Source organism: Canis lupus, chromosome 25 (assembly GCF_048164855.1).
Source record: "Canis lupus baileyi chromosome 25, mCanLup2.hap1, whole genome shotgun sequence".
NCBI lineage: Eukaryota > Metazoa > Chordata > Mammalia > Carnivora > Canidae > Canis > Canis lupus.
Window position 1 is genome coordinate 17,627,594 of NC_132862.1, and position 20,615 is coordinate 17,648,208.

At 38.2% G+C, this 20,615-nt stretch overlaps 1 protein-coding gene across 9 annotated transcripts in view; it reads left to right on the top strand.

Annotated features, from left to right (window-relative positions):
* SINHCAF (SIN3-HDAC complex associated factor) overlaps nt 1-19,713 on the top strand; it is a 35,415-nt gene extending 15,702 nt beyond the window's left edge. For all 9 annotated transcript variants that reach the window (XM_072798439.1, XM_072798440.1, XM_072798432.1 and 6 more), the window contains 4 exons: nt 1,834-1,933; nt 3,659-3,785; nt 13,255-13,405; nt 17,610-19,713. In XM_072798439.1, coding sequence (XP_072654540.1) covers nt 1,834-1,933; nt 3,659-3,785; nt 13,255-13,405; nt 17,610-17,769 — 538 coding nt within the window. In that variant the 3' untranslated portion in view covers nt 17,770-19,713. The remainder of the gene's footprint in view (nt 1-1,833; nt 1,934-3,658; nt 3,786-13,254; nt 13,406-17,609) is intronic.
* The last annotated feature ends 902 nt before the right edge of the window (nt 19,714-20,615 follow it).

The window sequence follows — 20,615 nt, forward strand, 5'->3', positions numbered from 1 at the left end:
CTCATCTAGGCTATTTTAAGGCTCTCGCTTTGAAAACGAATCAAACAATACTGACAACCTGCACTTTTCCAGATTATAAGGAACTACCAAATTTGGAAGCCTCTTAATTATCCCAAACAAACTCTTTGGTTTTTAACTTAAAGATATATAGAAACTTTAAAAAAAAATTACTCTTATTCTCTCTTAATAGTAGTTGTCCTCTGATAGTTGTCTATTTGCATTGTTTTTCCATATTATGGAAGTTTAACTCCCATCTCCTGAGGACAATAGCAAGACTTAATGTTCTGCCTCAAAATCTATCAGGGTACATGCATTTCATTTTATAATTTTGTTAATTAATTAATTAAAGATTTCTTTATTAAGGTGAGGGAGACAGGGGGAGGAAGAGAGAATCTCTCAAGCAGACTCCCTCCTGAGTGCAGGCCTTATGCTGGGCTCCATCCCAGAACCTTGAGATCATGATCTAGGCTGGACGCTTAACTGACTGTGCCATCCAGGTGCCCCTCACTTTATCTTTTGACAGTGAACCTCTGCTTAATAAAATGGATTTTACTTTCCAACAAATACTTGGATAAATATTTACTGTTGAACCATTTCCCGTGGTAGAAGTTATTTTTTACCACTTTGTTCTTTTTTGATAAAAATATTTGTTGATTATTTATTTGTTAGTCTTGGATTTTATAGTTGTCTTGAAGGTTGTCAGAGAGTTTCTTTTGACCTTGCCATTTCAAATTACATTTTTCTCTTAATGTTTCCAATGTGTTATACATGATAAAAGTTACCAGTATTTTTCTGTATGTATTTATAATACAGGAAAAATGTATCAAATGAAAGTTCTTCAAAGATATAATTTAAAAAGAGCTTGGTAGAGATTTTCCCCCTATGCAGATCCAGTCATGTAAAAAAAAATTACAGTGCCTCTCCAGTTATGTGTCTTATAAAACTAGAATATTATGATAACATTTTTGTTTTAAAGATTTTATTAAAAAATAATAATAAAAATAAAGATTTTATTTATTCATGAGAGGCAGAGGGAGAAACAGGGAGCGCAATGTGGGACTCAATCCCTGGACTCGGGATCACATCCTGAGCGGAAGGCAGACACTCAACCAACCACTGAGCCACCCAGGTGCCCCATGATAACATTTTTTTACTTAAAGGGTGGTATTTTGTTGCCTATGGAAGTATCTACATACTTCTGAAAGATTAATTGAACAACATTGTTTGAAACCATGGTGACCAGGATCTCCTCTAGGTGTTATATTTTACTATTATTTAATTTTAAAAACATTATTTTAGAATGACCACATTGCAGTACATAGAATTGGTTCATTGGATCGAGGAGTTTATTATATGTACAAAATGTACTACAGAAACCATGGAACTGGATCACCTAGGACAATTAGAAATAGCATCTATAATCAGGTATATTTTTTCTAAAAGAAATGTGCTTGCATGAACTCCTTTTTTTTTTTTAAACCTTTTTTTGAAAGATTTTATTTATTTATTCATGAGAGACACAGAGAAAGAGAAAGAGAAAGAGGCAGAGACACAGGCAGAGGGAGAAGCAGGCTCCATCAGGAAGCCCAATGTGGGGTTTGATCCCGGGACTCCCGGATCACTTCTGAGCCAAAGGCAGATGGTCAACCACTGAGCCACCCAGGCGTCCCCTAACATTTTGTTTTTAAGTAATCTCTACACCCAATGTGAACGTTAAACTTAAAACCCTCAGATCAAAAGTTGCATGGTCTACCAACTGAGCCAGCCAGGTGCTCCTGCATGAATTCTTTAATGTAAATGAGACTAATAAAGGTTTGGTTGTTTTCTTATCAGGTTGCATGAAACTCGTTCAGGAGACATCTGTAATGCCTGTGTCCTGCTTGTGAAAAGATGGAAGAAGTTGCCAGCAGGATCAAAAAAAAACTGGAATCATGTTAGTTCACCTTTTGTCTTTCTCAGTTATACCTCTATTACATTTAAAGTAACATTAGTTTCCCCCTAATTTAGAAGTAGTTGTCTCTCAGATGGAAAAGTGAAAGAATAAAGTAAAACACTGGTTACTGTTCATATATAATTACTAAACATTTTGGCATGTTTAGAAGCAAAATAGCTTGGTGTAGCGTTTCCCTAAGGCTGTATCCAATATCCTCATTTTGGAGATCCACAGTGTACATTCACATATTTTTAGATTTTTTTTTTTTTAGGATTTTATTTATTTATTCATGAGAGACACAGAGAGTGGCAGAGACATAGACAGAGGGAGAGGCAGTCTCCGTGCTGGAAGCCCAATGCGGGATTTGATCCCGGGACTCCGGAATCACTTCCTGAGCCAAAGGTAGATGCTCAACTGCTGAGCCACCCAAGTGTCCCTATTTTTAGATTTAACACAGAAAATCCTTGAGTTATTTAGACGTGGATCCTTTTTTCATCTCTAGGATAACATTTATCTTAACTCACGGTAGTACTATCATGAGCATGTAGGGTTTTAAATTAACTGAATTTGAATCCTGTCGTTACCACTTACTGGTTGTGAACTTTGGGCAATTTACATTTACTTACAAAGCACAAGGATGATAGCTATCTCACAGCTCTTTTAAGAACCGAATGAGATTATATGTGTTCAAGTCTAACACAGTGATCAAGTATATGGAAGCCATGCTTATTCTCTATTTAAATCTAGTTGCGGTCATACTGGTGTATGTAAATGTATGTTCTGTTTGCCATTGTCACTGATTTTCAATGACCAGAATAACACTATTAAGCCTTATTTAATTCTTTTGTATGTTAGCTTTTAGAAAATTTTTTGGCATTTATACAAAATATTTGTATTTAAGCAGGGAGAGATTTATTCTTAGCTATCTTTTCCTAACACTAGCCTTTCAGTGTCCTTTGGTGACTATGTTACTTACGACTTCTAAAAAAAAGTCACAAAAAAGTGAATTTTCTTTAATAACTTAGCTGGAGAAGATCCAAATTGTGAATTTGAAGGTGAGGGCAACCTTTTTTAAGGATAGAAATCTGCAGATAATGAATGTGAAAGAATCGTGAGAAATGATACCATGCAGGCCTGGACCAATGGCAAAGCTAGATGTGAGAGATCATACCATTGTCATCATGTAAATGATCTCAGGGATTAAAATGTGTAGTGTAGAGAAAAGAGCATAAAGCATAGGTGTGAAAACCTTGATTTGAGTCTTGTACTCTTTTCTACCCATTCTTGCCCATTTACTAGCTTAGTGAAATAAGGCAAAAGATAATTTCTCTTGTTTTCCTTCATCCTAAATTGGAGTAACAAAAATAGTCCCCTTACTTAGTGAAGGTAAAATCAAAGTGTATGAAAGCTTTTTGTAAACCATACTGTCTTTTAGAAATGTTAGTTGTTGTTAGGCTTGATTTTCTTTAACCTCTTGGGCCAGTCTAAATCTAATTTTTTTGTTCAGCACACTGTTACTATTGCCTGCTTCAAAGAAAAAAAATAGTAGATGAACTGTTTAATAGTACTGTGTGATGATTAAAAGTACACATGTGCTCTCAAACACTCCTGAGTCGAAAACTGGTTCTCAGTTTTGGCTTCTTCAGATAGGCATTTGTCTGAACCAAAGGAATACAAGAGGTGTCATTTTTTAAATGGTATTAAATATTCAGTATTTTCTTCCAGGTGGTAGATGCAAGGGCAGGACCCAGTCTGAAGACTACTTTGAAACCAAAGAAAGTGAAAACTCTATCTGGAAACAGGATAAAAAGCAACCAGATCAGTAAACTACAGAAGGAATTTAAACGTCACAGTAAGTTTGATAGTGAAATATGAGTACTCAAGAATAGTTGTTTGGTCTTTATTTTTGTCTGGGGCTGGCATATGGTATGTATAGATTTTTAAAATTTCTTTTAAAAAGTGTACAAAGGTATTGTCGAGTTAGTAGAGATAGTTCTTTGGCGTCTTGAAATTAATTTTGATGTCATCAAAGTACTCTGATTAGCCATTTCTTTTTTTTTTAAGATTTTATTTATTTATTCATGGGAGACACACACAGAGAGAGGCAGAGACACAGGCTATCATCATCTTAAATTTTCTAGAAGATGTATGTGTCAGGCTTGTTTACTTGATTTTTATGCATAAGGAAATTGATGTCTGAGATATGCAGAAAAGGTATATAAATAATTAGTGGACAATCTGAGACCAAAGCCCAGGTTTTCTCGAAAGTAACTTTAGAAATAATAATTCACATGTTGCTGTAAAGCTAACCTCAGGACTTTCAGGTTTCTGGGGCAGTGTGTGTTGTGTGGAGTGATGGAATGGAAGAAGGAATGACAAATTAATATCGGGTTCATATACTCTTTTTTTTTTTTTTTTTTTTAAGAATTTATTTATTCGTGAGAGACACACAGAGAGAGGCAGAGAGAAGCAGGCTCCATGCAGAAGCCCAATGTGGGATTCGATTCTGAGACTCTGGGATCACGCCCTGAGCTAAAGGCAGATGCTCAACTGCTGAGCCACCCAGGCAGTCCAAGAGGGGAGGATTTCTAAGGCAGCACTACTGAATCAAACACATTAGTATTTCTGTAGCAAAAATTTAAGAGTATTAACATAGGTGGATAAATAAAACTTGTATGGGTTAGTCAGGTTCATTTACTCTAATTTTATAGTTCACATCAGGCCAGATTTTGTGGCTGAATGGGTTAGGAATAACCTTTCTGTTTTCAGGGTTTTTTCAAAATTATAGATATGAATTGTGGACCGGTAATGGAGTTTTCAGAATTAAAAAAACAATAACCACAACTCTGAAGTCTTTGCATATCTCCTGCTAACTTTCTACTCTTTTAAGGTGTTCCTAGTCTATAGTTATTCTGATGATACACTTAATCTTTTGCTAAAATATCGTGATATTTTATAGTAAAATATTTAGGTAACAAATATGTGTGTATTTTGATTATACAGGTTCTTTTTTATTTAAAGAAATGTATTTTTTTCAAGTTTTTATTTAAATTCAGTTAACGTACAGTGTAACTTTAGTTTCAGGAGAAGAATTTAGTGTTTCATCAGTTACATAAAACACCTAGTGCTCCTCACAAGTGCCCACCTTAATACCTATCACCCATTTAGCCCATTCTCCCCCTACCTCTTAATCCTTAGATCTCCATAGGTGAGTCTTTTCTGGTTTGCCTTTCTCTACCCCCTTCTATGTTCTTTTTTTTTTTTTTTTTCTCAAGTTCCACATGTGAGTGAAATCATACGATATTTGTCTTGCTGTGACTGAGTTTATTTTACTTAGCATACTTTCTAGCTCCATCCACATCAGTGCAAACCTTCTTTTTAAAATCTTGTTCTTGGGATCCCTGGGTGGCGCAGTGGTTTAGCGCCTGCCTTTGGCCCAGGGCGCGATCCTGGAGACCTGGGATCGAATCCCACGTCGGGCTCCCAGTGCATGGAGCCTGCTTCTCCCTCTGCCTATGTCTCTGCCTCTCTCTCTCTCTCTCTGTGTGACTATCATAAATAAATAAAAATTTAAAAAAATAAAATAAAATCTTGTTCTTATGAGAGACTCCTAACTCTGGGAAACGAACTAGGGGTAGGGGAAGGGGAGGTGGGTGGGGGTGACTGGGTGACGGGCACTGAGGGGGGCACTTGAGGGGATGAGCACTGGGTGTTCTATATGTTGGCAAATTGAACACCAATAAAAAATAAATTTACAATAAAATAAAATAAAATAAAATCTTGTTCTTGGGCTGCCTGGGTGGCTCAGTTGGTTAAGTGTCTGCCTTTGGCTTGATCTCTAGGTGCCTGGATCAAGCTCCAAATCAAGCTTCCTGCTCAGCAGGGAGTCTGCTTCTTTCTCTGTCTCCCCCTCTCCTCTTTCTCCCTCCCTCTCACCCCCCTCCCTCCTGCCCCTCCCCACCATGAATTGTCTCTCTCTCTCAAACAAATCTTTTTTTTTTTGTTCCAAACAAATAAATGTTAAAAAAAAAAATCATTCTTCTTTATGGCTGTATAGAATTCTTGCATATGTGTGTATGAACACACATGCACACCCCTCACCCCCCATCTTTATTCATTTATCTATATAGATGGACACTTGGCTTGCTTCCATATCTTGGCTATTGTAAATAGTGCTTTAATAAACATAGGGGGTGGGATGCCTGGGTGGCTCAGCGGTTGAGTGTCAGCCTTTGGCTCAAAACGTGATCCTGGAGTCCCAGAATTGAGTCCCACATTGAGCTCTGCATGGAGCCTGCTTCTTCGTCTGCCTGTGTCTCTGCCTCTCTCTCTCTCTGTGTCTCTCATGAATAAATAAATGAAATCTTTTTTTTTTTTTTTTAAGATTTACTTATTCATGACAGACACACAGAAGCAGAGACACATACAGAGGGAGAAGGAGGCTCCATGCAGGGAGCCCAATGTGGGACTTGATCCTGGGTCTCCAGGATCACACCCTAGGCCGAACGGCTGAGCCACCTGGGCTGCCCGAAATCTTTAAATAATAATAATAATAAACATAAGGGTGCACACATCTTTTCAAGTTAGTGTTTTCATTTTCTTTGGGTAAATACTCAGTAGTGGAATTACTGGATTACATGATATTTCCCTTTTTAATTTTTTAAGGGACCTCCATACTGTTTTTTTTTTCCCCATACTGTTTTCTACAGTGGTTTGCAGCACTTTGCATTCCCAACAGTGCACAAGGATTCCTTTTTCTCCACATCTTTGCCAACACTTGTTATTTCTTGTCCTTTTTTTTTCTTTTTTTTGTAAGAATGTCTATTAAGTTCCTCTGCCCATTTTGTAACTGGATTATCTGTTTATACATGTTCCCTTCCTGATTAGCTATTACCAGGGGAAGAGAAAAAGAGGGCCCTACCCTTCATTCTTACCAAGTGTTTTAATGAACATTTGGGAAATAGTAATTTTCTTCTACTACTTGAAGGTTATAGGAATTGATTATTCATATGTATCTTCTTAGCTCCTCCCTTTAATTATGGGGAATGTGATACCTGACTCAGTTTTGCCTTACCTAAGGGAATATGTCCGGTGTAATTTTAGATTTTTATTATAAAGCTGTGTTGTGGAGGGAGGGACTGGAGAGTGAAAATAAGTCCTTTTGAAAAAGGTGTGTGGGCTTTGTAGGCTTAGGCTGAAATCGGGTTTTCCCACGTGCATTGTGAATTGCTAACACCTATGTGCATTGCAACAGTTCTGAGATGACTTGAATTTTTGTACCTCACCCACTAAATGGTGTCCTCACGTCTGATTATATATTTGCTTCCATGGGTCCTGTGTGTACCTACTTTTATTTCTGAGATATTCTTTCTTTTGTGTGGGGTACTGAAAAGGCATTAGACCTACAGCCTGAAGAACTGGATTTGAGTTAAAGTTCTTGAAACTCAACAAAATGTGGCCTTAGTGCCACTTAACATTGAACCATACTTTTTTTTTTTTTTTTAAAGATTGTTTATTTGAGGGATGCCTCAGTGGCTCAGTGGTTGAGTGTCTGCCTTCCATTCAGGACGTGATCCTGGAGTTCCAGGATCAAGTCCCACATCAGGCTCCCCGCAAGGAGCCTGCTACTCCCTCTGCCTATGTCTCTACCTCTTTTTGTGTCTCTCATGAATAAATAAATAAAATATTTTTAAAAAAAGATTGTTTATTTGAGAGAGAAAGCAAGCACAAGCTGGGGGAGAGGCAGAGGGAGAAGGGGAGGGACAGATCTGAGAAATGGGAATAATCAAGTAAAAAGGGTTTTGTAAAACAAAACAAATTCCTATATATATGTTAGTTATTCTTTTTGTAATCCTTCTTAAAAATCTACAGTGAATTCTGGTTGCTATGGAATAAAGTTGTAAATCCCTAGAGCGTCTTTTGGAAGTCCTATTTTAGGTAAAGAATATTTGGGCTGAGTCAGTTCCTTTCCTATGCATAGTGTGTTCTGCTTCCACTACTTTGCTCCTCATCCCCTATCTACCATGTACTAGCTAATTACTCCTTCATGCCTTTTCAAATCCCACAATATTTAGGATTTTAAAAACTGTAGTTCTTTGAAGAATTTCCAGGCCCACATTTCTAGAAGAGAATCTTCTTCCTAACTGCATTTTTATATGGTTTGTATTTAGTGTCCCAAGTGTTAGATTAAACCAGATGAAATTGCCATTTTATAAGTAGAAAATGGTCTAGTAAACTGTAGCTTCAAATATTTCTTGGATATTAAGCACTCTCTAGGATAGTGAGTTTTCTTCACCAGCATAGAGCTGATTACTGCTGCTACTAATTGTTGGGCAAGCCTTTTAAACATTCCAGTAGATTTATTTCATAAAGTCTGCTATTCTTGAGGATTTTGTGGGTAAACTTTTGTTAATACAAAGCACTATAAGCTCTATTCATAGGTTTTCTTTAGTGTCATGTAGGATATGACATATATATGTCCTTAATAAATATCCAGGGGCACCTGGATGGTGCAGTGGGTTATATGTTGGATTCCTGTTTTCCCCTTCGGTTGTGAGCTCAGGGTCAGGAGATGGAGTCCCCAGTTGGGCTCCATGCTCATTATAGAGTCTGCTTGAGACCCTTTCTCCCCTCTCCTGTGCTCCCCTCCCCCTACTCGAGAACTCTCAAATGAATGAATAAACTTTTTTTTTTTTTTTTTTAAGATTGTATTTATTCATGAGAGACACACAGAGAGAGAGAGAGAGGCAGAGACACAACACAGGCAGAGGGAGAAGCAGGCTCCATGCAGGGAGCCAGTTATGGGACTTGACCTTGGATCTCCAGGGTCACACCCTGGACTGAAGGCGGCGCTAAACTTCTGAGCCACACGGGCTGCCCCCCCCCCTTTTTTTTTAAATAAATCTTTTAAAAATATACTTAATTGGTTCTTTGAATTGGAGGATTGCTATATCTGCGTATCCTGGGAGGGAGGAGTGTGGTAAGCTCAACCTCTATTTGTGATGTTGTCACCATAGAATAGCAGTAGGAAAGCCTTAGAGCATGGTGATCATCAACCAAAAGATTAATTTTCTGGCTTGTAAATTTGACTTGTCTTTTAAGGGCAAAAATACTAAGTCACGTTTAACTTGTATCTGATGGGGCAGCCCCAGTGGCACAGCGGTTTGGCTCCGCCTGTAGCCTGGGCCGTGATCCTGGAGACCCGGGGTTGAGTCCCACGTCGGGCTCCCTGCATGGAGCCTACTTCTCCTCTGCCTGTGTCTCTGCCTTTCGCTCTCGCTCTGTGTCTCTCATGAATAAATAAAATAAAATCTTAAAAAAAAAAACAAAAAAACACTTGTATCTGATGAATTGCCTTTAATCCTTTTTAAGTCTGGATCTATTTTCCCTTTATAGGTAAAGTATTGTTTTTATTTGGTTGCTTTTAAGGCTTTTCCCCCCTGTCTTTAGTTTTAAGAATTTAATTAATGATAATGGTAATGATTTCTTTTGAGTATATCCTGTTTGGGGTTTGCTCAGCTTGTTGAGTCTATAGGTTTATGTCTCTTGCCAATTTTGACAAGTTTTCAGTCATTATATTTCTTTGAGTACATTTTCATCTCCACCCTCTCCCTCTTTCCAGGACTGCAGTGACACAAATGCAGATTTTTGTTACAGTCCCAGAGGTTTCTTAAGTCTCTATTCAATTGTTTTCTTTGTGTTGTTCAGGTTGGGCAATTTCTCTTATTCTTTCTTCCAGTTCATTGATTGTCTCCTCTGTCCCCTCCATTCTGCTTTTAAGCACATGCATGAGCTTTTTATTTCATTTTTTTTTTCCAGTTCAAATTTCAGTTACACTTGGTTGTTTTTGTTTTTTTTTTCCCACTTGGGTTTTTTTTTTTTTTTTAAGGTTTTATTTATTTATTCATGACAGACACAGAGGGAGAAGCAGGCCTCCTGCAGGGAGGCCAATGCAGGGACCCTATCCTAGGACCCTGGGACCACACTCCAAACCGAAGGCAGCTGCTCAGCTGCTGAGCCACCCATACATCCCTCACTTGGTTCTTCTTTATAGCTTTTAGTTATTTATTAAACTGAGATCTGGGGATCCCTGGGTGGCTCAGCAGTTGAGCGTCTGCCTTCGGCTCAGGATGTGATCCCAGAGTTCCAGGATCAAGTCCCACATTGGGCTCCTGCATGGAGCCTGCTTCTCTTCCCTCTGCCTGTGTCTCTGCCTCTCTGTGTATCTCTCATGAATAAATAAATAAAATCTTAACAAAAAATAAAAATAAGGGATCCCTGGGTGGCGCAGCGGTTTAGCGCCTGCCTTTGGCCCAGGGCGCGATCCTGGAGACCCGGGATCGAATCCCACGTCAGGCTCCCGGTGCATGGAGCCTGCTTCTCCCTCTGCCTGTGTCTCTGCCTCTTTCTCTGTGTGTGACTATCATAAATAAATAAAAAAAAATTAAAAAACAAACAAACAAAAAAAAATAAAAATAAATAAATGACCTGAGATCTATCCATGGAGATTCTTTTTATTTGTTTTAGTCATGTTCATGATGGGTCACCAAAGCATTTTTGTCATGCTTATGTTAAAGTCTTGGCCAGATTATTTTAACATCTGTCATCTTAATGTCTACTTACCATTTCATAAACTCTACCCTGGGTGTGGGACTCAAACTCATGACCTCAAGATCAAGAGTCAAACACTCTACCAACTGAGCTCTACCATAGGCAGCCCATGAGGGATTTTTTTAAAAAAGGATTTATTTATTTTAGAGAGAGCACAAGCAGGCAAAGGGTACAGGGAAGGGGAGGGGAGAAAAATCCTCAAGCAGACCCCCTGCTGAGCAAAGAGCCCCAACATGGGGCTGCGATCATGACCTGAGCTGACATCAAGAGTTAGATGCTTAACTGACTGAGCCACCCTGGTACCCCTCTTTTTTTTTTTTTAAATAAGTAGGCTCCATACCCACCGTGGAACTGAAATCAAGAGTTGGGAGCTTAACCAGCAGAGCCACCCAAGTGCCTATGAGGCATTTTTAAAAATTGGAACCTGTGGAATTTAAGAAATAACATACAATTTAGGGGAAGGGGAGGAAAAATAAAATAAGATGAATATAGAGAGGGAGGCAAACCATGAGACTTTTTTTTTTTTAAGATTTATTTATTTGGTGGGGATCCCTGGGTGGCTCAGCGGTTTAGTGCCTGCCTTTGGCCCAGGGTGTGATCCTGGAGGCCCCAGGATCAAGTCCCACGGCAGGCTCCCGGCATGGAGCCTGCTTCTCCCTCCTCCTGTGTCTCTGCTTCTCTCTCTCTCTCTCTCTCTGTCTAAAATAAATTAAATAAATAAATAATAAATCTTAAAAAAAAAAAGATTTATTTATTTGAGATAGAGAGAGGTGCGGACACATAGGCAGAGTCTGGAGAAGCAGGCTCCTTGCAAAGAGCCCGATGTGGGACTCCCTGGATGTGGGACTCCCTGAGCTGAAGGCAGCCACCCAACTGCTGAGCCACCCAGATGTCCCAAGAGACTCTTAACTATGGGAAACAAATCAAGGTTTATAGGAGGGGAGGTTGCTGGGGGGTGGGATAACTGGGTGATGGGCATTAAGGAGGATACTTGAAGTAATGAGCACTGGGTATTATGTGCAACTGATGAATCAGTTGGCTCTGAAATTAATAATACAATATATGTTAAGTGAAAAAAATATATGTTAAGTGGCTAAATTTATTTTTTTATTTTTATTTAAAAAAAATTTTTTTTTATTTATTTATGATAGTCACACAGAGAGAGAGAGAGAGAGAGAGAGAGAGAGAGGCAGAGTCATAGGCAGAGGGAGAAGCAGGCTCCATGCACTGGGAGCCTGATGTGGGATTCGATCCCGGGTCTCCAGGATCGCACCCTGGGCCAAAGGCAGGCGCCAAACCGCTGTGCCACCCAGGGATCCCAAGTGGCTAAATTTAAATAAATAAATTGAAACCTGGATATTTAAAAATTATGTTATGGATCTTATTTAAACCTTTGGGACAGCCCAGATGGCTGAGCGGTTTAGCGCCGCCTTCAGCCCAGGGTGTGATCAAGTCCCATGTTGGGCTCTCTGCATGGAGCCTGCTTCTCCCTCTGCCAGTGTCTCTGCCTCTCTTTCTCTCTCTCTGGTCTCTCATATATATATATATAAATGAATAAAATCTTTAAAAAAAATAAACCTTTGATTTTACTGTTTTAGTTACCTCTCTAGTAGAAATATTAAAAGTTAATGTCCAGTGGTGTTAAAAGTCAGGTGCCCTCCCCCATTCCCTAATATCCATTGCCTCTGATGGTGGGAGGAGCCTCCTCATTGCTGTGGGATGGGGATGGGTGTTAAAGCTCCCACAAGGTGGGACTATTCATTTCTAGTGGGCCATGGTGAAAGTCCCGACTCTTCAATAGCCTTTCTCTTGATACCCTGGTGGATTGTTGGGGGTTTCCTACCAATCTTAAGAGAATGGAAACCTTAGGCTCCCCATTTGACCTTTGCTGGAGTAGTGGTGTTGGGTCCTCTTTTTCCTCTGGTGTTTGAATAGAGTGATTATTGTCTAATAAAAAAAGTCTCCGGGCAGCCTGGGTGGCTCAGCAGTTTAGCACCGCCTTCAGCCCAGGGCAGGATCACGTGCCTGATCACGTGGGCTGAAGGCTTGATCCTGGAGACCTAGGACCGAGTCTTGGCGTAGGGCGCTCCCTACATGGAGCCTGCTTTGCTTCTCTCTGCTTGTGTCTCTGCCTCTCTCTGTCTCTCATGAGTAAACAAATAAAAATCTTTTAAAAAAAAAGTTTCCTGTCTTGTTAGGCTGCCACTTTCCTCCTGGCCTTTTGTTTAGAGAGCAAGGTTCTTTTGGCTTGCCTTTTCTCTTCTTTTCTTTTTCTTTCTTTCGTTTATTTTTTGTCTATACCCATTGGCATTTCTGGGTTGCTGGCTTCTCTAGCTCCAAGACTAGGATTTATGAGAAAAAGAAAACCCATAAAAACTAGGGAACCCACTGTGTCTTTCTTTGGGTTGAGCTCTCTGGCTTTTGCCAACTTTCAGAGTCTTCAGATTTGTTTTATATGTGATAGCCAGGGTTTTTAGTTGTACTTATTTATTAGTAGGAGGAATGGGAAAAGGTATTTCCACTCTTACCTTCCTGAAAGCTTATGTCCTCATTTTCTTTTAGGAACAGTGGAGTACAAACGTCTTCAAATACTAGTAGTAAATAGAAAATACATTCTTTTTTCTTTTTACTAATTCATTCACAGTTTTTTTATGCTGAGCCTTAGTTGTATATAATGAAATTACACTTTTTTTTTTTCCTCTTTCTTGCAGATTCTGACGCTCATAGTACCACCTCAAGTGCCTCCCCAGCTCAATCTCCTTGTTATAGTAACCAGTCAGATGATGGCTCAGACACAGAGATGGCCTCTGGCTCTAACAGAACGCCGGTTTTTTCCTTTTTAGATCTCACATACTGGAAAAGGTAAAAGCAACAGAAAATCTCTCTCTAACCAGCAAACCTTCTTAATTACAGGCAATGGTTTCCCACTTCCTTAGCAACTAAATGGCATTTGGCAAACAGCTGGTAGCACACATGGTTGGAGGTGGATTAAGCAAGAATTGAGCTGAGAGTTGGGATTTTGTGTGCTTTTCCTATTAAAATTTGTTTAAAATAAAAATCATGTTAGGGAACCTAAATTTTCCTGTAACAGAATTATACTATTCTGACCAACTCTCGTGCTGAAAAAAAGTAAAAGCTAGAAATATGTATTTTTAAGTCTTAAAAAAATAGCATTGTTAAATCAGTGAGTAAATTAATAAGGAATAATCAGAGGCCAAAATGCTAAGTAAATATAGGATCCCAAAGTCAAAAAAGAGAATAGGCTAGCAAGGACAGTATTCAAAGAGAAAGTTGTTAAGGATCTTCTATTTGACAGACTTGGGAAGACTAACAAAAGCGAGATAATAAGCATTTATCTTATGGTAGAGAAAATTCACCCATAGATGACTCCTTATAGAATGAAACTGTGGAACATGAAAAACAACATAGATCTTTAAGCAGTGAGAAAATAAAGACAGTTTTTTCAAAGGAACAACAAACGTACAAAGCTGACTTCTCACCATGAACAAAGGAAGCCAAAGTACAATAGGTTAATATCTTCAGTGGGCCAAGAGATAATAACGTTCAACCTAGAATTATATATATGTAGCAGAAGTATCCTTTGTGTGGGGCCCCTGGCTGAATCAGTTGAAAGAGCATGTGACTCGATATTGAGGTTGTGAGTTTGAGCCCCATTTTGGGTGTAGAGATTATTTAAAATAAATAAACCTTTAAAAATTGTCTTTTATGAACAAGGGCATTTTGATGAGGAAAAATTTTGAGAATTTGTTGCCAACCTGACCCTAAATAACAAAGTTCTACAGGCAGAAAAAGAGATCCTACTTTAAAATTCTGAGAATAAAAAAAAAAAAAAAAAAAAATTCTGAGAATAGATAAAGTAGCAAACATTTAGGTAAATTTAAACAAACACTGCTTGAGATAACAATAGTTGTGGGAGTAAAAGAATTAGAAGACAATAACATATAAGTCAAAGCAATAAAAGTGATAAGAGTTAAGATATCCTAGCATTCTTTGCATTAAGAATAAATAGACTGAGGGATCCCTGGGTGGCGCAGCGGTTTGGCGCCTGCCTTTGGCTCAGGGCGTGATCCTGGAGACCTGGGATTGAATCCCACATCGGGCTCCCAGTGCATGAAGCCTGCTTCTCCCTCTGCCTGTGTCTCTGCCTCTCTCTCTCTCTCTGTGACTATCATAAATTAAAAAAAAAAAAAAAAAAAAAAAAAGAATAAATAAATTGAATAACTTTTTTTTTTTTCTTTTTAAGATTTTATTTATTCATGAGAGACAGAGAGAGAAGCAGGCTCCATGCAGGGAGCCCGATGTGGAATTTGATCCTGGGACTCCAGGATCATGCCCTGGGCCCAAGGCAGGCACTCAACCACTGAGCCACCCAGGCATCCCTAGATAACTTTGGGTGGGACTTGATTAACTGTGTCACCACTAAAAGGATTAAAAAAGTGAAAAATCTCCAGAGTCAAGAAGAGGAGGGCAGAAAAAGTTTGAATATACCTAAATGTATCTAGCAAAACAAGATGAAAATAGAAAATCTCTATATATTTATAAATTAAGAAACCATGAGTCCAAGAAGAAAGTATACTATAAATGAGAAGATCTTTATAACTAACTGAAAAATACCACAAATCAAAACATACGGTCAAGGGGTGCCTGGATGGCTCAGTCATTTAAGCTTCTGCCTTTGGCCTGGGTCGTGATCTCAGAGTCCTGGGATCAAGCCCCATGTCAGGCTCCCAGCTCATGCTCTCTCTTGCTCGCTCACTCTCAAATAAATAAAAATAAAACCTTAGAAAAGAGAACATATGGTATGAAGTTTAAAAGAGTTGGAGGAAAGCCTTTAATGCTTAGAAAAGAAAGACTAAAAATAAATGAAGTGATATGTATCCAATTTAAAAATTAGTGAAGCTTAATACAAAGAAAAATAAAAGCAAGGAAATCTTAAGGATCTGAGTAGAAACAAATGGAGTAGAAAACCAGTATGCAAAAAAAAAAAAAAAAAAAAGAAAACCAGTATGCAGTGAATAGGATCAGTAAAGATAAGAGTTGGATCTTGAAAAAGACCTGATCAAAAAGACTATTAGAGATGAAGCAGAAATCAAGAGATAGTACACATAAAATATCTCAGATAACAACAGAGAGATTTAGCTCTAAATAAATTTAAAAGACAGTAGTAGTACATTATAAACAACCATATACCAACAGATCTGAACCTATAGGTGGAATGGATACATTAGTAGAAAAAGATATTTTATCAAAACTGTCTCAAAAAAAAAAAAAACTGTCTCAAGAAAAAATAGAAAATCTGCATAGTCTTATAATAAGTTGATTCACTGGTCAGTCTTCCCTCTAAAAACCCATTTAGGCAAATTCTGCCAAACATTCCAGAAATAAATGATTCTGATCTTGCATTGGCTTTTTCAGATTTTGAGTAAAAGAGCAGAGGCCCCAAGCATTCTATGAGGCTAACATAACTTTGATACTAAAAGAGTATATCATGACCAGATTAGGTTTATTCTAGTGATGTAAGATTGGATTAAACTAATTAAAAATCAACTGATAATAAAGTTGCCATGTTGACAGTTTGTAAAGAAAGGGGGAAATACCTATTTTTTTTTTTTTTTTTTAGGATTTAATTTTTATTTATTTGACACAGAAAGCACAAGCAGGAGGAGCAGCAGAGGGAGAGGGAGAAGTTAGGCTCCCCACTGAGCAGGGAACCCAATGTAGGACTTGATCCTAGGACCTTGGGATCCTGCCTATGAAGGCAGACACTTAACCTACTGAGCTACCCAGACGCCCCCAAATGCCTACTATCTTAGCAGTACTTTAAAGATGTTTGACAAATCTGAATGTTCATCAGGGTTTAAGATAAAACCCTTATTAGTTAATAGGAATAGAAAGGAACCACATTGATAAATAACTGGCATTTTTGGGTAAACACAAACATGTTTCCATTTTATATCCCAGCAACAGAACCTATAAAAAACCTTTAGGAAAAAAAAAAAAAACCTTTAGGCATGCATTAACGTGTATGGCATGTTTATAATAGCAGTTGTCCCATCCAAAGGAGAGTGGATAAATAAATTATGGTATATTCACTTGATAGAATATGATACATAAAATGAAATAAAAGCCCTAACAATAGGTATGAACCTCAATTAATGTTGAGCAAAAAAAAATTGCAGGATAGAGTGTGACTCCATATATGTGTTGTTTTTTTAATTAATTGGACATAACCGAGCAATATATGTAGAGATGCAGACATGGTAAAACCATGAAGTGTAAAGAAAAAAGTAATGATAGGCTTAAAATTAAGAGGAGAGAATGAGATGGGGTGGGGTGGAATTGGAGAGGGGCATAGAGGGGAACTTCATAGGAAAAGGTTCTTTTTTTTCCCTTATATGTGGTCCATGGTGTTTTGTTGTACTCTCGTTTTTTTAAGCTGTGGTGTATATTTGATTATATATATTTGCCAGTTGTATCAGCCTGTTTATGATGGCTGGGTTTTTTTTCAAGAGTTACTGATTTTGGGCAGCCCCGGTGGCTCAGCGGTTTAGTGCCGCCTGCAGCTCAGGGCGTGATCCTGGGAACCCGGGATCGAGTCCCACGTCGGGCTCCCTGCATGGAGCCTGCTTCTCCCTCTGCCTGTGTCTCTGCCTGTCTCTCTCCTCTCTGTGTATTCTCATGAATAAATAAATAAAATCTTTAAAAAAAAAAAAAAAAAAGAGTTACTGATTTTTAGAGGAAACAGTTTATAACTTTAGGAGCCGTTTCTGAAACTGTTATCTCAGAATGACCCCTGTCCCCTTTAATACTTGGTAAGATTCCAGTGTGGGATTTAAGGGACCTGGGTAATTCCTATAACTTAGCTAATTGGGGGCCTTTCTAGGAGCCTTCATTTGAAATGTGATGAGACCAGAGAAGTGAACCCTTTGATCATGTTGTATTGTTACAGTGTTATAGATTTCTCCCCCCTTTTTTTGTTTTCTTGTATTACTAGTTTTCTACCTTATTAATATATTTCTCCCCCACCCCCTTTTTTTTCTTTTAGACAGAAAATATGTTGTGGAATTATCTATAAAGGCCGTTTTGGGGAAGTCCTCATTGACACACATCTATTCAAGCCTTGCTGCAGCAACAAGAAAGCAGCTGCTGAGAAGCCGGAGGAGCAGGGGCCAGAGCCTCTGCCCATCTCCACTCAGGAGTGGTGACTGAGGTTTAGGTAGAAGGGGAACAAAAATGATTTAAATTTTGGAAAGAAAACAAAGCAACAAAACCCTCCTATTTTTAACTTGGATACATGCTATTCTGCCAAAAGACAATTTCTAGAATAGTTTTGAATGGGTTATTTCTTCTCCAGTTCCACAAACTCTGAAGCCAGTGTCTAGCTTACTGAAAGAAAAAAAGAAGTGTACATAATATTTAAGATGCTGAGTATTTCATAGGAAAGCTGAATGCTGCTGTAAAGTGCTCTTTAAGTCTTTTTTTTTTTTAATCCCCTTCTAATGAATGAAACTAGGGGAATTTCAGGGGACAGAGATGGGATTTGTTGTATGATAAACGTATGTAGTTTTAGTCTTTCTATATTGAGAAGCAGTGGTTGGGGCATTTTTTAAGACGGCTATCCTTGTTTTCCTTCACGATAATAAATTTGTCATAACTCAGTAACATGGACTTGCCCCTAGAGGTAGTTGTTAATAATTCTGAAAAAATAAGGTCTTGCCAAGGTTCTGATGATTCAAACCTGTACTACTGAATATGAAGCAGGACAGACTAAGCTCTGGCGCAAATACCTTGAAGGAGTAATCTCTAAATATACAGAGAGGTAACCTGACTGTATATGTTGCATCCTGTGTCACCTCCATATTGATATTTGATAAAAGATTTTTATCTATATTGAAACTTCTAAAGCAGAGTCAAATCTTTGGGGAAATGTCAAGTTTTAGGATGAGCAGTCCTAGATGAATAGTACCAAAGCATTACCACCTGGTAGAGATCACATTCTGTTAAAAAGGTTAAATTATCTTAAAAAAATGTGCAAGTCTTCAGGATGGCGCACACAAAAAAACAAAGGTTAATGCTTCTTGGGGCACATTTCTTAGAGGGCTTGCCTAGTGTGTAAATAATTGACTTTTGTTTGTGTTACATGACTGGTGACTTCATCGAAAATCTGCACAATTCAGTTTTAGCTCTGGATTACTTCAGTTGACCTTTGTGAAGGTTTTATCTGTGTAGAGTGGTTGTTTGACTTGTTTTAACCTATTAGGGTTTTGGGTGGTATTTTTTTTTTTTTTTTTTCACATATTAAAGTAAAATTCTACTAAAAGAAAAGAGGTGTGTGTTAATGCTGAGTGGGTTGGCTTAGGTTTGGTTTCTTCTAGTCAGGCTTTTTGAACCTTGAGATATTAGACGATACATCCTGAACATGGAGCTCTTCAGTTCTAAAATCTTCATTTGAAAGCCTTTTACTTGAACCCAAACCAAAGTACTCTCATTGCCTCTTTTCTAAATGTTCAGAAAAAATGTATCACCAGATCATACTTTTCATAATAAGGGAGGATCATTTGCCTACCTTATATTAACATGACTCAGTGCTTATTTTTAAAACTGGATTTTTAAAATTGGATAGTATAAATAACAATAAGGAGTGAGCCACTTTTTATGGGCACCCTATAGTTTTATAGTTCTTAATCTAAACTTAAAATTTTATATTTCTTCCTTATGGCAAAAACTACAAGCCACCATATATGCACAGACTACACAGTGAGTTGGGTTGGCTCTCCCACAGCCGTTGAGGTGTGTTACAAGAGTCCCGGCCATGATCATCTTCCTCCTGTCATTTTGAAATGGTTTGTTTTTTTGTTTTTTTGCTTTTTGTTTTTGTACATTTTGGCTACAGTATTGGTGGTAGAATATACTATAATATGGATCATCTCTACTTCTGTATTTATTTATTTATTGCTAGACCTCAACCACAGTCTTCTTCATCCCCTTCCACCTCTTTGCCTGTAGGATGTACTGTATGTAGTCATGCACTTTGTATTAATATATTAGAAATCTACAAATCTGTTTTGTACTTTTTATACTGTTGGATACTTATAATCAAAACTTTTACTTAGGGTATTGAATAAATTTAGTCTTACTAGAAAATAAAAGAAGCTGTTCTGTGGCTTTGTTTAAAAGGTGTTCCTAGGTAAGAATGACTAATGTATTTGGCTTCACAGATACTCAGTTTAACGCCCTTAGTATTATAACAAGCCATGAAGGGAAAAAGTCCTCTTTATCAAGAGATGCTTTAAAATAAAGACATTTTGGGGATCCCTGGGTGGCTCAGCGGTTTAGTGTCTGCCTTCAGCTCCGGGTGTGATCCTGGAGTCCTGGGATTGAGTCCCACGTCAGGCTCCCTGCATGGAGCCTGCTTCTCCCTCTGCCGGTGTCTCTGCCTGTCTCTTTCTGTGTCTCTCATGAATGAAAAAAAAGATATTTTAACTGATAATACCCAGTAATTAACCTAGTAAATAACATGATTTTATTACTGAAGGACAAATTCTCGAGTAGTTGGTTGATTTCTTTTTTCTCTTCCTTTTTTCTTTTCTGTTCTGCTTTTTAAATTTTATTTTATTATTTAAAGTCTAGGGTTTTGGGCAGCCCTGGTGGCGCAGCGGTTTGGCACAGCTTGCAGCCTGGGGTGTGATCCTGGAGACCCAGGATCGAGTCCCACATCGGGCTCCTTGCATGGAGCCTGCTTCTCCCTCTGTCTGTGTCTCTGCCTCTCTCTCATTTTATTTATGAATAAATAAATAAAATCTTTAAAAAAAAATAAAGTCTAGGGTTTTAATGTCTCTGACACGGTTTTATTATTACTGTCTAGGCATAGTGGGAATCATAATTGAGACTCTAAAGAAATTATAAAAACTGGTTATAGGGACAGGTGGATTTCAGCATTGGAGTCACACATGGTCTCTGATATCTGGCTCTGATCCTTTATTAGCCATTTGAGTCACTTGGCCTTTGTGAGCCTCCAAACTTACGTAAAATGATATACTTTACCGAATTA